Source organism: Neltuma alba, unplaced genomic scaffold (genome assembly GCF_004799145.2).
Source record: "Neltuma alba isolate B1F8T4 unplaced genomic scaffold, ASM479914v2 tig00003315_pilon, whole genome shotgun sequence".
Taxonomy (NCBI): Eukaryota; Viridiplantae; Streptophyta; class Magnoliopsida; order Fabales; family Fabaceae; genus Neltuma; species Neltuma alba.
Window position 1 is genome coordinate 1 of NW_021633233.1, and position 15,326 is coordinate 15,326.

The following is a 15,326-nucleotide window of genomic DNA, read 5'->3' on the forward strand; positions in this document are numbered from 1 at the left end:
TTTTGATAGATTATGAAGTTTTCAAGAAAAAATTATCCATAAATTATAGGTAGATACAAATATTAATCTTATTTCATAGTAATAGGTCCCAAAAAATAATATTTAAATTTCAAACTTCCATACTTATAAATCAAAGTTACAAATTAAATTTACATGTTAAACTTATAAATATTAAATTTCCCAGACATATTTAAATTTAATTTTCATACTAGGGATCTATGGCTAATGTTCTATTTTTAAAAAAAATGTGGATCGGGTTGGTACCATATTGGGGCCGAACGGTTTTAACAATCATATAAATTCAAAACCTCTTTATCCACAAGGGCTTGATAGGTTCAGCCCAAATAAAAAAAGACAGAGATAACGGGCCGGATTGATAGGTACGGGTCGTATTCGTCTTTCTGTGATTTGGTAGTTTCTATTACTATTTCTCCTCTCCGTGGATATTTTTAGAGAAGGACATCTTTGGGGTGGTTTCCACTATAGCTTTCGGCGCATTCGTCCATAATTGTGTCATAATTGATGAGTCCCGGTGAACTCCCCCCCCCCCCCTATTATTATTAAATGTTATGCCTCAAGGAAACTGGATTATGTGCACAAATAATAGGAGAACATGCTCCGCAAGATAATATCCCTATAATGAGCAAGATAATACTACCTCCGGTCCTAATTATAAGAGCTAGTTGACTAATTTGAGGAGATTAAAGAAGTAAGTTGAGTTAGTTATTTATCCTAAATAGGTGTTGTCTTTCCTAAAATATCCTTGCTAATCAAATGTATTGACTAGGTCTAGAACTATCATTGTTAGAAGGGCTACTTTGGAAAAAAATATATAAATATAAGAGACAAAGTGGATTGGGGTCTTATATTTAGGATCAAAATAAAAGTCAAACAGAATCTTATATTGAGGACTGGAAGTAGTACTAAAAATTGGATCCATGATTAAATTGGTTAAGGCAGTGATTCAAATGCCTGTCTAAATGTGATTGAATTAGGTTGACTCAATTGTAATTAAAATAATACTCTTCCGGTCCTTAATATAAAAACCATTTAACTAATTTGATTAGATTAAGGAAGTTAGGTAAGTTAGTTAATTATAAGAAAAGTGACACATTTTTCCTAAAATACCATAATCATCTTTCTTAATACTCCCTCTCCTTCTTCTACTTGATTATAGTTGAGGGAGTATCCATAGGGTAATTTAGAAAAAATTAATAAATATGATAATGGGTTCTATGTTTAGGACAAAAACCAACTTAAGAATTGGGTCTTATATTAAGGACCGGAGGAGTATAATTTAATTAAAAGTATAAAAATTATGTTAATATCATCTATAGTCTCTGAAATTTGATTTTATCTTGGTCTGTCAAAAGATTTTCTTGAAACCATGTTTTATGGATGAAAACCACGATCAAATCTTAGAAACTAAAGATAATATTAAGCCAAAATTATATATATAACTTGAAAAAGAACAATATTCAAATAAAGACATTAATTCAAAAAAAAAATTACATTCATATGTAAACCGTACAAAATTTAACAAAACAAAGTTATTAAAGGAGAAATTCCAAATATTGCTTGTTATTATTTTGCAATTCAAACAATATCGTTTCAAACTCAATATGATAATCCGATGAACCCTTATAAAACTCTCGAGCTAGTAACAATTGGATTATCAGTCTATTAGTCTATTAGTCTAATAATCAATTGGATTGAATTTTAATATCATTAATGAATCATGATAATGATATGGACAATAGGTAGTGTGGTTCCTAACACCGAAAAAGTGACAGGATCCAAGCTAGAATTCTCCTTTGATTGTGAATGACAGTTTTTTATTTTTGGGGTGAAAGATTGTGAATCACTTTAGGCTCAAAAGGCCAGAGACAATCATGGCTGATTGATTGGTGTCCGGTTTACTTAATTATTGAGAATCTTTTTACTAGGTTTGTATGGTTTAAATCGCATTACCGTTGAAGGTTAAAAATATATATATATATATATATATATATTGTAGCGCTATGATCAGTTATCGCTCTTTTAACTTTTTTTTTCTTAATGGAACTTTTGGTTTTTTTTTTTTACACCATTAGCATTATTTTGATTAAATTATGTATATTGTGTAGTAATAATAAACTTTATAAATTACACGTAGATGTCTTGATTCATATATATATATATATATATATATATATTCAATTTGAAATTACATAAAATCAATATAAAATATTAAAAAACTTTAATGCCAAGAGCTTGTAGCTCAATTGGCACCCTACGCCTCATTTTCCCATGTTGCCAAATAGGGCGTGGGTGTGTGGGGGTCCCCTCAGGGGAATGGGGGGTTTTTAAATTGTCCATGTCACAAAAAAATTTAAAAAAAACTTTAATAAATCACAATATTGATAAGAATTTCATTATAAGAATTAATATATCGAAGCCATATTAAGAGGGTGTTTGGAAACACCTATAAGTACTTTTGAAAAGCATTTTTTTGTAAATTGAGACAAACTCCTCTACATATTTATTTCGTATACTGTAAAATCACTTTTAAAATCATAGTTTGGTTTCTACCCAAACACTCCCTAATTACAACTCTGTGAACTACTAGAGCATTCGATGAAAGAATAAGGGATTTTTTTGAATATCCTATTATTATAGTATAAAAGCCTTATATACTACCTCTTCTCTTAATTATAAGACTTCGTTTGTAATCTATAAACAAGGTTTTATAATTAGGACCGGGGGTAATATTTTGTAATTAATTTTTTCTTAAATTTCATGCAATATGTAAACATACTTTTATTATAGTAATAGTTTAGGCGCTATCAAGTAAGCCCTTAAAATTTTACTTAGTGGGAAGATCACAAAGTTATAATCTCTCATGACAAGAATTAGGCCTATCAGGTTAATTTTTTACAACATAGCTTTGAATCCTATTAAAAGAAGCATCTATATTTAACGTCTAATAATATCTCAAATATAATTGTTGAATATATATATGCATTTAGAAAAAATAAAAATAAATAATCTTGTAGTAAATAGCCCCGACCACCAAAAAGAATAATTAAACCTAATTTATCTGATCTAGATGCAAATTAATATTTATCATATTCATTGTATTTTGTTTATAAAAATTAATGTTTTCATTTTTATATTTCTTTTTGAAAAGATGAATGAATACAAAATGGAACTCGGAGGAGACACAGAAAGTAACACGTGAAAGGGACAATCGCCGACGCGAGACGCCATCCTCTGAGCGAAACCGCGTTGGGTCAGTTTCATTCAACAGCTCCAATCACTGCTCATGGTAAAAAAACGCGTGCCGCACTCCACATCACGCCAATTTGGACTCGTCTGGTTACCAGTTGCAAAATTAGTTTCACAGTTTACGAAACAAAATTATTGCTTATATTATTTTGGCAATCACAAATGCAATAATGATCCCTCAGGGAATTTTTTATTGGATAAACGTGCAATTTTAATTTTGATTTCCTGGGTTAAACTGATTTCAGCGTCCCCAATATTTTTTCAGGCGTGCTAAGCAGCATGAGCTACTTTATCAGGTATATTTAGTAATTTAAAATATTTTGTATTATAATTTTGCTCTTAAAAGTATTAATCTTTTAAAAGTAATTTGTTTTTAACGTATTATTTCATAAGTAATTTTAATTTTTTTATTAAATCCTCAAAATGTCTGTTAAATAACTGTATATCAAGCACCACAAAATATTTTTTAACATTTTTTAGTGAGCTGCATACACATAAGAAAATATTTAGGGTGTTAAACGTACTATAAAATATTTTAGGATACTGGGTACACTTAAAATTTTTTTTAAGATACTAAGTGTACCAAAAAATATTATAAGGTGTCAGACAAACTTAACAAAATACATCAAGAGTGCTAAACACATCTTAACTCTGATTTTATTTCTCCTATATAATTTTACTCCTAATCTCTTTAGCAGTGCAATTTTAACTATGATCCTATTTCTTAGGTGTACTTTCACTCCTGATATTTTTGTGTAATTTTATTCCTAATCTTTAGGTACAATTTTAACATTTAAAATTGCACCCCTGAACAATTAGGGGTTAAAATTGCATTTGAAAAATGAGATCACTTTTTATCTTTTTCTATTTTAAAAATTCACAATGTAACCTAAATATAAGATCTAGTTATACTACAAAATAAATTTTACTAGAACAGAAGGCAGTATATTATTTTGATTAGCCATTCGGTACTTAAATTTAAGTTATTTTTTTCCCAACAAATTTAAATTAGTTGATAATACTATATGATTGGTAATTATATCTTTAAATTATTATCAATATAAAATATGAAAGTTGCAGTGTAACAATTTTAAAATGAAAATTTTATTTATGAATAAGTTCTTTAAATTGGTTAAACTATCGACAATTTTCTAAGAGATTTGAGCATAATCTATCAGTTCTGTCTTTGGGCAAAATTTGACCAGTCCCGCTTGTGATCAACTCTGGTATCTATTTGTAATTTCTCTTTTTTTGGAGACAATAAAACCCATTTTAAAAAATAAGACCCTTTGACCTTTTATCTTCATGAAAATTGAAAAGTTCATATGAAACAAGCATTTTATAGGGTAATTGTTGAGACCTTTTTTTCTGGGCCATAGTATTTGTTGAGACTTATCTCACTTAATTTTTTTTATTGATAAAAATGATTATATATTCTCATTATTTTATTGTTTTGTGAAAATTTTCATTATTTTGTTAATAGCATAAAAAGACATTTGTTATTTAAAAAGTATTACTATCTCTTTTAGAGATTCAATTTGATCTTATTTATAAGATTTCAATTCACCTTATTTTTAATATTTATCTAGTATATCCTTAAGTAATTATCAAGGTGATTGCATATATGTTAAGGAGTTTTTATTGATAGATAATTCAAATATATATATTAGAAAAGACAGCATCTGTTTTAATATCTGCAAATTAGTTATCTAAATTTTATATTATTTTTCTATTTCATTTTCTTACATTCTCAAAGCGAAATGTGGCCTAATATTATAAAAAATTTTAACCTGAGAAGAAGGGTGTGATTATTATATAATAAGAAGCATCATCTGACATGAAAAACCACCTCTATGCAATTATTTTAAATATATTTTTAAGGAAAAAATAAAACACATGAACCAAAAGCAAAAATTATTTAAAGAGGAACATATTCGAAGGATTTCTTTAGCAATTTTTAAAAAAATAAAAAGAATATGGTGCTATTTTTTTAAATTTAAGTGAGAGGAAAGAGAGGCAAGCGTTTGGAGCACACCCTAGGGATGGACAATCCCAAACGGATACGCCAACGGCTTTTGACTCTCCCGGACGACACTTTGGATGCCTGCCATTGAATCTGATTCCCTCCACCGTCAATCATGTTCTTCTCTTTCCCAGTCTTTTGCGGGCCCCACCTCCTCCTTGTTCCTTCCTTCTTTGAATCTTGCCCTTTTCTTTCCAAATTCAAATTCCCTCCTTCAATATTCATCTCAATTCCTTTTCCTCTTCCTCCACATCAAGATTTGTATAATCATTGTGTGTGATATAAGTACTAGAAAATCTTTTTTCAGCAATATTAGTGGTTTAAATATTGTAAATACATGCTAAAACCCTTGACAACACTTAATTTCAAGAGAAAAATGTTGAAAATCTCATTAAACTACTTATTGTCTAAAGATTTCTAAAATTTCTATAAAGACATAGGCACAACTTATTTTTAGCAAGTTAAATCTTTTTCAACTAGGTGCATCACGCAACGTATTTTTAGTTATGTGTAAAACAAAAAATATTTGCACATATGTAAAAATATGTTGCATGCAACTGAAAACAAAGAGTTATACCCACTCAATTAAGTCATTTCAAATACAAGACTTCTCTAATAAAAACATGTCAATAATTTTCCCTAATTTTCAATCAATTAATATTTCTTTCAATTTAAAATATAAGACTTTGTTAAACAAATCTCATGGATTAAAAAAGGCAGTTAATACTCCCTCTTATCCTGTATGTAATATACAAATAATTGAATTATATTAATTAAAAGGTTAGTTAAAATTAATTAAATAAAATAAATTATAAAATATATATTTTTTAAAATGCTCTTATTTGGAGAAAGTAAGTAAGAGAGAATGCGTGAGAAAAATAAGATAATTATTGCAATAATATGATATGTAAACAATTAAAAGATAAAAAAAAAGTTAAAATTTTATATATTTTTAATTGTATTTTATGAGTAGGATCAGCCCTATCCTGAAAGTTGTATCTTATGTATCAACTTGAAGGGAGTCACTCTCATTTTAAACCAAGCAGCCACTATTCAGTTTCATTGAAGAACATGAAATATTAGGTGCTTATTTGTTTATGTTTTTTCCTCCAAACAATTTTGTAAAATTGTTTTTTTAAAACAAGTCTTAGGAAAAAAAACAAAAAAAAAATCTGCCGAAATAATTGTTCTAAAAAATTATATTTAAAAGTAAACCTACTGATATTGGAGGGTGAAGTTTCGATGAAAACTTCAGAGAAAAAGCCATTGAATGAAGAAAAAAAGATTTTCTCAATTTTTTCAAACAAAACATAAAATATGCAAAAACTAAAACCAAACTAATTTTTTTAAAATGAAAAACTATTTTCAAAACAAGAAAACATTTCAGACACAGTTTTTTGTTTTTTTGTTTTGCCAACATGAAGTAGAAAATAACATTTGCATGATTTAATTAACCATATAATCAACAATAATAATTAATAATACTAGTTAGTATTGCAAATTGCACTACAAGCTAAATATTATATTTAAAATGGGAGGCAGTATCATACTTCGTAAAGAGTTTTATATTTAGGAATTGAGTATATTAAAAATAACATAAATAAAATATGATTAGTGTATTATACTAATTGTAACATATAAATACTATTATTTATCATAATTAGATTAGATGAGACTGTGTCTGGAGAAAAGATTAGATTGTGAGTCTAACAGAGAATAACTATTAATTTAGTCTAATAATACTTATATGTGACATAATACTATTAAATATTAAATGATTATATAAAAATATCACACATACAGAGATTATAAACTCATGACCACATTCGTTAATGTTGTAGAATGAAAATACACTATATAGATAACCTCCTCTCACCCTCCTTTTAAATAATAAATCTCTTTTTAAAATTATTTTGGTTAAATTTACAATAATATTACTAAATTTAATTAATTATATATTACTACGTTATGTAGACAAGAGGTTACTCATATAAATAAAAATTAAAATACTAATAAACTGTTTATTGAGATGATAAGCAGTCTTGTCCTTATAAGAGGAAAAACAAATTCCCAAAAAAAAAAAAATATCCAAGTTGGTTGATTTTGAATACAAACGAATTCAAAAGGTTCCATTTTTTACGTTCTCATGTGCAGTAGTTCTGCGTCCGCTAACAGTAATGATAAAATTTATCTTTCTTTCTTTCTCGTAGATTTCGAATTTATTATTTGTGCTTGTGTATTACTCCTTTAAAAAACTTTTTTTTTTCTTTATTTCTTTCTTTTGCCAACCCTTTTAAAAAACTTGTAAACTACTGAACTCTCCACAGATCAAATACTTTCTGTTTCAACCTTCAAACTACAAATAATAACTAAATAGACAAATCTAGTCAATAAATAGACCTCATGATGGAGATCTCGGCTGGATCGCTTCCGCTATATATCGTCTTTTTTTTTTTAATAATAAAAAAACACGTTTTCTATTTTATTTTAAATTCCGCTTCTGCTATATATTGCCTTTCTACGGTGATCCTGGGCAAGAACAAACCAGAAACCATGGCTACATCTCCAATCTCAGCTATCTTCTTCATCTTTCTCCTCCATCTCGCTACCACCGTCTTCTCCATCGGCGTTAACTATGGCACCGTCGGAGACAACCTTCCGTCACCGCAAGCGGTGGCGGATTTCCTCAAGACGAAGACAACCATCGACAGTGTTAAGATCTTCGATGTGAGCCCTCAAATCCTGCAAGCCTTCGCCGGAAGTGGCATCTCCGTCACCGTCACAGCACCTAACGGAGATATTGTGGCCCTAACCAACCTAGATTCCGCTCGCCAGTGGGTCGTTACTCACATCAAGCCTTTCCACCCTCAAACTAAAATCAAGTACATCCTCGTCGGCAGTGAAGTGCTCCATTGGACCGATTGGAACACCATAAAGCTTCTCGTCCCCGCCATGAGAACTCTCCACAGAGCTCTGAACGCCGAGGGAATCAGAGACATCAAGGTATTCAAAATGTGCTAGTTTTCCCCTTCTTCCTGCTTAAATCCCTCTTTTGCCCTTCCAATTTCATTGACATTTCAACTAAATCCCTCTAACCTAAAAGACCTGACAAAATCTCCTTCGGTTTTTCAAAACGATTCGATTTTACTCAGCTGATCTTACGATATTTTAGGAATTGAATCGTTATAAGAAGGTAAATTTAAGCTAATTAACGTTATCTTCTGAAACATTTCAGGTTACAACTGCACATTCTTTAGCCATAATGCACGCGTCTATTCCACCAAGCGCTGGCCGGTTCAGATATGGATTTGCACGATATGTGTTCGCTCCAATGTTGAAATTCTTGAGGGAAACTAAAGCCCCCTTTATGGTTAACCCGTACCCGTACTTCGGATACAACCCGAAAAACGCAAACTTCGCTTTGTTCAGGCCAAACCGGGGCTTGTTCGACCGGAACACTGGGCTGACCTACACGAACCAGTTCGACGCACTCATGGACGCGGTTTACTCCGCAATGAAGGCCATTGGGTTCGGTGATGTCGATATCGCCGTCGGCGAGACGGGTTGGCCGACGAACTGTGATGGATGGGAAGCTTGTAGTGTGTCCAATGCGGCGTCGTACAACGGCCAGCTGGTGACGCACGTGGAGTCCGGGAAGGGGACGCCGTTGATGCCGAAACGCCGGTTCGATACCTACATCTTCGCCTTGTTCAATGAGAACCAGAAACCCGGTCCGACCGCCGAGAGGAACTGGGGAATGTTCCAACCCGATTTTACTCCGGTCTATGACGCTGGGATCTTGCGCAACGGACAGGTATAAAATTTTATTTATTCTGAGAGTTTAGAAAATAATTAAAGTTTTTCTATGCTTTCTTTTGACCTGGATTGGATTCTTGGGGGTGGGAAATTTATAATAATCATGACGGGCGATTATTTATTTATTTATTTATATTCTTGGGATTCTGAGTTTTTATTTGAAATATCGTCTCTGAGTCCGTATTTTTATTTTATTTCTGGTCTTTAACCTTTTCTGTAAGTATTTTTTTTAAGGAAAATCATTTTTAATTTAATTATTTCACACATTACGGTAAACATCACATACGAGGTCTTTTTAACGTCTTAAACAAAAAGATTGTCGGTGTTCTTCATTGTATACCACATGCGCATCTGACCTATTTTTGTCATCTGTTATTTTTCAACTTTTTTATTTGGTAATATAATATAATATTTTATTTAATAATATACTAGGAATACCAAATATTTTTTATTTAATAACATATGGTTTGACTCTTGTTCTTGTTTCATAATTACAGCTGCCCAAGTGTACCTCTTTTCATCCGCATACTTATCCTTTATGTGGTTGATGTGAACAAGTTATAATTACAAACACACAAAATTTTCTTTGATTACGAACTTAGTAAACGTAATTAATAATAAGATGTTTCCACAAAAATGTGAGTCACTTTTCAGAGAGACAGATGAAGCTTCATGACTCACAGGTGGTAGGGTTAGGGTGACATATGAAGTGTGATGCCGTATTTATGTTCATAGTATTCATACATGAGGTGTCAATTCTTTGATGGCGATATTTTAGCAAGGGGACACCTTGACTTTCAAAAGTTGATGATGACCAAGAATATGCTGTATATTTTTAATCTATAGCTTATTGATGTTGTCCTTTTTTTTTTTTTAAATTTATCATTTCAAATTATCTTTGATTTTTTTTAACAAAATTGCAATAAAAAAAATTCCTTTTGGCAAAATTGATTGCCCAAAGGTACTTGAAATTTGTTTAAGGATTTATGTGTAATTTATTTTTAGCAGTTACAAGTCTTTAGTCATGCACAATCTATCTCAAAACCGTAAACACTTGTACTGGCTGAATATATTTGGCTTAATATAATTTTTGATCCTTCAAGTTGTACAAATTTTGATTTTAGTCCTCTCGAGTTTCAAATCACAGATTTTGTTCCTTACAAAATGTTTTAGATTTTTATTAAATTAAAGAAATTGATGTTTTAGGAAAGAAATTTAAGGAACTAAATTTTTTGGTTTGGAACTTAAGGACTAGTATTAACCAATATATTTTGTACGCGGCCAAATAAAAGTTGGACCCGCTCAAGATGAGTTTCGGTGCATCGGCAATGATGCAGATGTTAATCTAAGGAAGAAAATGTTTGATATTAATAGTTTTGATAATTAACTAATAATTAATATTAAATACTAATACAGGCAGTACCAGTAACGCAAAATCCAGGCCAAAGCCCAAGCCCAAGTCCAAGCCCAAAAGGCCCAAGTAAAGTAGGGCAGAAATGGTGCATACCGAAGCCTGAGACGACCCAGCAGGCCCTACAAGCGAACATAGAGTATGTATGCAGCCAGGGAGTGGACTGTAAGCCGATTCAGGCGGGAGGAGCATGCTATGACCCAAGTAACGTTCGGCAGCTGGCCACGTACGCCATGAACGCCTTTTATCAGGCCAAGGGTCGCCACGACTTCGACTGCTACTTCTCCAACTCTGGCCTCATTACCTCCTCTAATCCCAGTAAGTAGCTTCGCCTCTGGTCATTCTTAATCTAATTAAATTTCAAACTTCAAACTCCACGTCTTTTTGCATGAGCCTAGACAAAAGGGTTGCTATCTTGCTAAAGTCCTTAACAAATCTTTTATAAAACCTAGTATGTCCAAGGAATGACTTGAGCTCTTTTAGATTTACTTCAATTTCAGCTTTATCTACTTCAATTCCTTTCCTAGCAACTAGATGACCCAAAACAATATCATTATCAACCATGAAATGACATTTCTCAAAGTTAAGAATTAAATTCCTATCAATGCACCTAGACAAGACCTTATCTAGATGTGTGGTAATGTTTAATCCCACAAGTTGTAATCGATTACACAATTGCATATGTCATTGTGTTGTATGGATAACCAAATCTTTAGATAAATTGTTAATTAAAAAGTTTTATGTTCATAATGTCATAAAAGTTTTAGTAGAGTCTTATCTTGGCTATTGAGAGCTGAACATAACCTTCCTCCCCTTGTCTGGATTTGAGACCGGCTATAAAATGTAGGTGGAGCTAGGCGTGAGGAAACATTTTTAGATAAGTTTTATTCGGGTGCTTTAGCGTGTTTTTGAACTGAGGAACATTGAGAGTGACGCAAATGATGTGAATATTTGTAGTTTTGATTTAGATTTGAATTCAATTTTTGTTTTAAACTTCTGGGGTCTTGATATATTTTTGGACGGACTGGGGAGAATTTAATTTGTTACGAGAAGTGCTGTTTTCTTAATGTTTATATTTTGATGTTATTGACAGGTTACGGAAAATGTAGAATGTAAGTGTGAATTTCAGAAGAAGAGAGCAAGGACTTGTGATTCCCAGATGCTCAACATGAATGTGGCTACGGACTATTTTATTGATTGACTCATCGTGATCATGTATTCATTTATTATGATTATTACTACTACTATTGGATATGTAAATGTTAACCTAGAGATCATCATGTGTCATCAAGACTACGCTCTATTTTATGCAACAGTTGTGTCTGAAATGTTAGGAACATTATTCTGTTGTTGGTTTAGTTTATCTTTTGATGATATGATTCTTTTGAATGGTACCTGCTCATCAAATCATTTTAGGCGGTGCGCGTTTGAAACTAAAATTATTTTGGGGGCAGTTATTTTCTATCGCTTGAGTAGTTTGGATGCTAACAAGGGGGGTTCCAAGTTTATGTTCAATGCAAATTTCTTTAAAAGAGTTGGATCTTGCCAAATTGATAAATAGGATTGATAACTGATCGATACTTGTTGGGTTCGAGGGATATATGTAGTTGTAATTTTTGGTAAGACATTCTGAGTATATTCTGTTGGTAGTAAAGATTGTACGTCGTGTATGAAGAGCAAAAGAAATGATATATCCCTCCAACTTAGGTTTGCTCTTAGGGTTGGACAAGGAATATACCGGCCCACATTAGAGCCTAACCTGAAGTTTGGTTTAAGTTTGGGTTGGGTTGGGTTGGGCACTATGTGATGTGGTCCAATCTAGAGTAACGGATGTTGGATTAGATTAGACTAGACTTGGTCCGTCAAACTAATGAGGTTTGGTGGATTGGTTGAAGCAGTCGAAAACCTCAATTTTTTTTTTCTTTTTGCTTTAATTATCTTCTTTAATTTTCTATATCTCTTTCCTATTCTTCCGGTTCTAAATATAAGACCCTCATATAGTGTATATGAGGGTCTTATATTTAGGATCGGAGGAATATTAAATATCAATCTTTGATATCAAGGGTAGAGAGATTAAAGGGGTCGAGAGAGAACATGGAAAACAGAGAAACTGGTGGGACAAGAAAAGATTAGAGCTGAACGATTCGCTGTAGTCATTTAGAATGATCATAGGCTTTTGAATATGAAAAAAAAATCTCTTGAATAGTAAATGAATGACTGTTTGATTGTTTTTAGAGTTGTGCCTATATAATAGCTCCACTTCCCTGACTTAAACCCGTGCTATCATCTTGTTTTGGATGTTACCTCAAACGTATCCGACTAGTTATTATTCTTAGCCTTTCTCTCATCCTGACAAGCAGAAAAACGCAACTTCTATTTCGCTGTCGTAGGTAGTGGTTATGTTTACAGACATTGTTGTAGGCATGCTAGTGTTCCTTGCGATTACAAGTTGCTTAGGATCACCTTCCTCTCTAGCCGAAAGAAAGAGGGAGAAAGAAAGGGGACCGGCTTTACTCCCCCACCCTTACCATCCTATTCTCCTCTATCCGAAACTACACCGTTTTGGGCGTAAAAATAGAGACTAACCCTCTTTTTTTTTTTTTTTTTAAAACCAATATGTATCACTCTGAATTATTTTCTAATAACATCCAATATTCTAAAATAATTTTTAAAGCATTTAGCACCTTAAAATATTTTTTCAATAGCACCAAGTATCTAGTAAGTTGGAGCTGCAGTATTTTTGCAATAGCACACAATATTTTAAACTAACTTTAGGATATTGGGTGTTAATACTCAAAAAATAATGTAAGGTACTGGATGCAGTAAAAATTAGTTTATGGTACTGGGTACTATTGAAAAAATAGTTCATAATGTAGCTTGGTAAATACTGTGTACTACTGAAAAATAATTTTAGGTGCCATGTGCATTAAAAATTATTTTAAGATACCAGATGCATTAAAAATTAGTTTAAGATATTGGGTGTTATTGGAAAAATAGTTCATATTGCAGTTTACTAGATACCGAGTACTACTGAAAAATATTTTTGGATAGTATACTGAAAATTATTTTAAGATATTGAATATTACTGAAAAATACTTCAGATTGAAGGATTTTGGTTTTAAAAAAAAAAGACCAGCCTTTATTTTCTACTCCCGAAATGGCATAATTTTGGGCAGAGGAGGGGAAGACGATGACAAGGGTAGAAGAGGAAAGCAGGGTCCCAAAGAATAGTGGGGGTGACATCCCTCAAGATAATGCTTGCTAAATTAGCAACGCCCTGGCCGCTTAATAGAGTAGCTTGAATAGTAGCACACATAAGTAATAACCTCATCTGAGTCGATATATAAATATGTATAGAACCTTCCCATTGGAGAACTTCTGTAATAACTATTGTACTTTAGGAATTCTTCCTTCTTCCGCGCTTTGAAAAGTTGGAACCAGTCCTTTGGGTCTTATGCCTTGAATCTTAATCGGCTTTTTCACCGAGACCCTGTAAACAATAAAATAAAAGAATTAAGGTGTAAATAAACCCTGAAAGTTTTCAGTGAGCAACGTTGAGCACTCATAAATTTTTTTTAAAGTACAAATTTGTCCTGAAAGTTTAAAATCATAGCAACATTACTTCTTACCATTAAAAGACTGATGTTGATCATTAATATTTTTAACAGTAGTGGACAACATTGTTATGATTTGGGTTAATTAATTTACAAGTCCTTATAGTCTTAATGAATTTTGAATCAGGTCTATAGTTTTTTTTATCAGGTCTTTATACTTTTACCTTTTTTTAATTAGGTCCTTGTATTTATTTTTCTTTTAATTAAGTCCTTATAATTTTATCAAATTTTTAATCAGGTGCATGTAGTTCTAATTTTTATTTATTAATTAAATATAAGCTTAATTAAATAGATTAATACTGAAATATAAAATATTAATAATTAAATTAAATTAATAAAATGTAATAAAAAAGTAATAGAATTAATGATTTCAGGAAAATTTTTTAGAACAATTAATTTTTTTCTGAAAAAATTAAAATCATTATAATAATTCAATATCTTTACAATATTATTGTTTATAAATTAATATTAAATAATATATACTATTTTATGTTTATATAATAGTACTATTAGAATTTATAAAATAAAAAATAAAAAATTCAGGGACTTAATTAAAAATAAGGTAAACTTATAAGGACTTGATAAAAAGAAAAATAAATACAAGGACCTAATTAAAAACAGGTGAAAGTATAAGGATCTGATAAAAAGAAAAAAAAACTATAAGGATTTGATTCAAAATTAGTTGAAACTATAAGGAGCTGTGGATTAATTATCCCTTATGATTTTTAAATTTACCAGATAAATTTGTATCAAAAAAAAAAATCCACGTGCTTAGTGCTCTTAAATGAAAATTTTCGGGACAAATTTGCATTTAGTCCTAAAATAAAATACTGAAACAGTCTCATGGCAATGTCAGCTTAGTGAAAAAGGGATTCGTAAATTAAAAAAAAAAAACCTTATCATAAAATGATTCGCTTTTTTAAACCAAATTAATTCCAAAATACTATTTTTTTTTTTGGAAAAGACCCTATAAAAAAAATACAAAATGGTCTCAGCACAATGTTGGTATCATGAAAAAAATGCTTCATAATTAAAAAAGTCTTATCATAAAATGGTCATTATCTTTTAAAAAAATTAACTTCACAATATCATCATTTTTTTGGGGAAAAAACTTATCATAAAAATATATAAAATGGGATTACCACAGTTCGTACTTGGTATCATGAAAAATGTTCATAATTAAAATTAATAATTT

General features: G+C 31.0%; 1 protein-coding gene across 1 annotated transcript; it reads left to right on the top strand.

Annotated features, from left to right (window-relative positions):
• The first annotated feature begins 7,830 nt into the window (after positions 1–7,830).
• On the top strand, positions 7,831–11,911 carry LOC114741193 (glucan endo-1,3-beta-glucosidase). The gene is made up of 4 exons (XM_028929447.1): positions 7,831–8,293; positions 8,526–9,104; positions 10,523–10,835; positions 11,611–11,911. The coding sequence occupies exons 1-4, from the start codon at positions 7,844–7,846 to the stop codon at positions 11,631–11,633; spliced, it is 1,365 nt and encodes a 454-aa protein (XP_028785280.1). The 5' UTR covers positions 7,831–7,843; the 3' UTR covers positions 11,634–11,911.
• Positions 11,912–15,326: the final 3,415 nt, after the last annotated feature.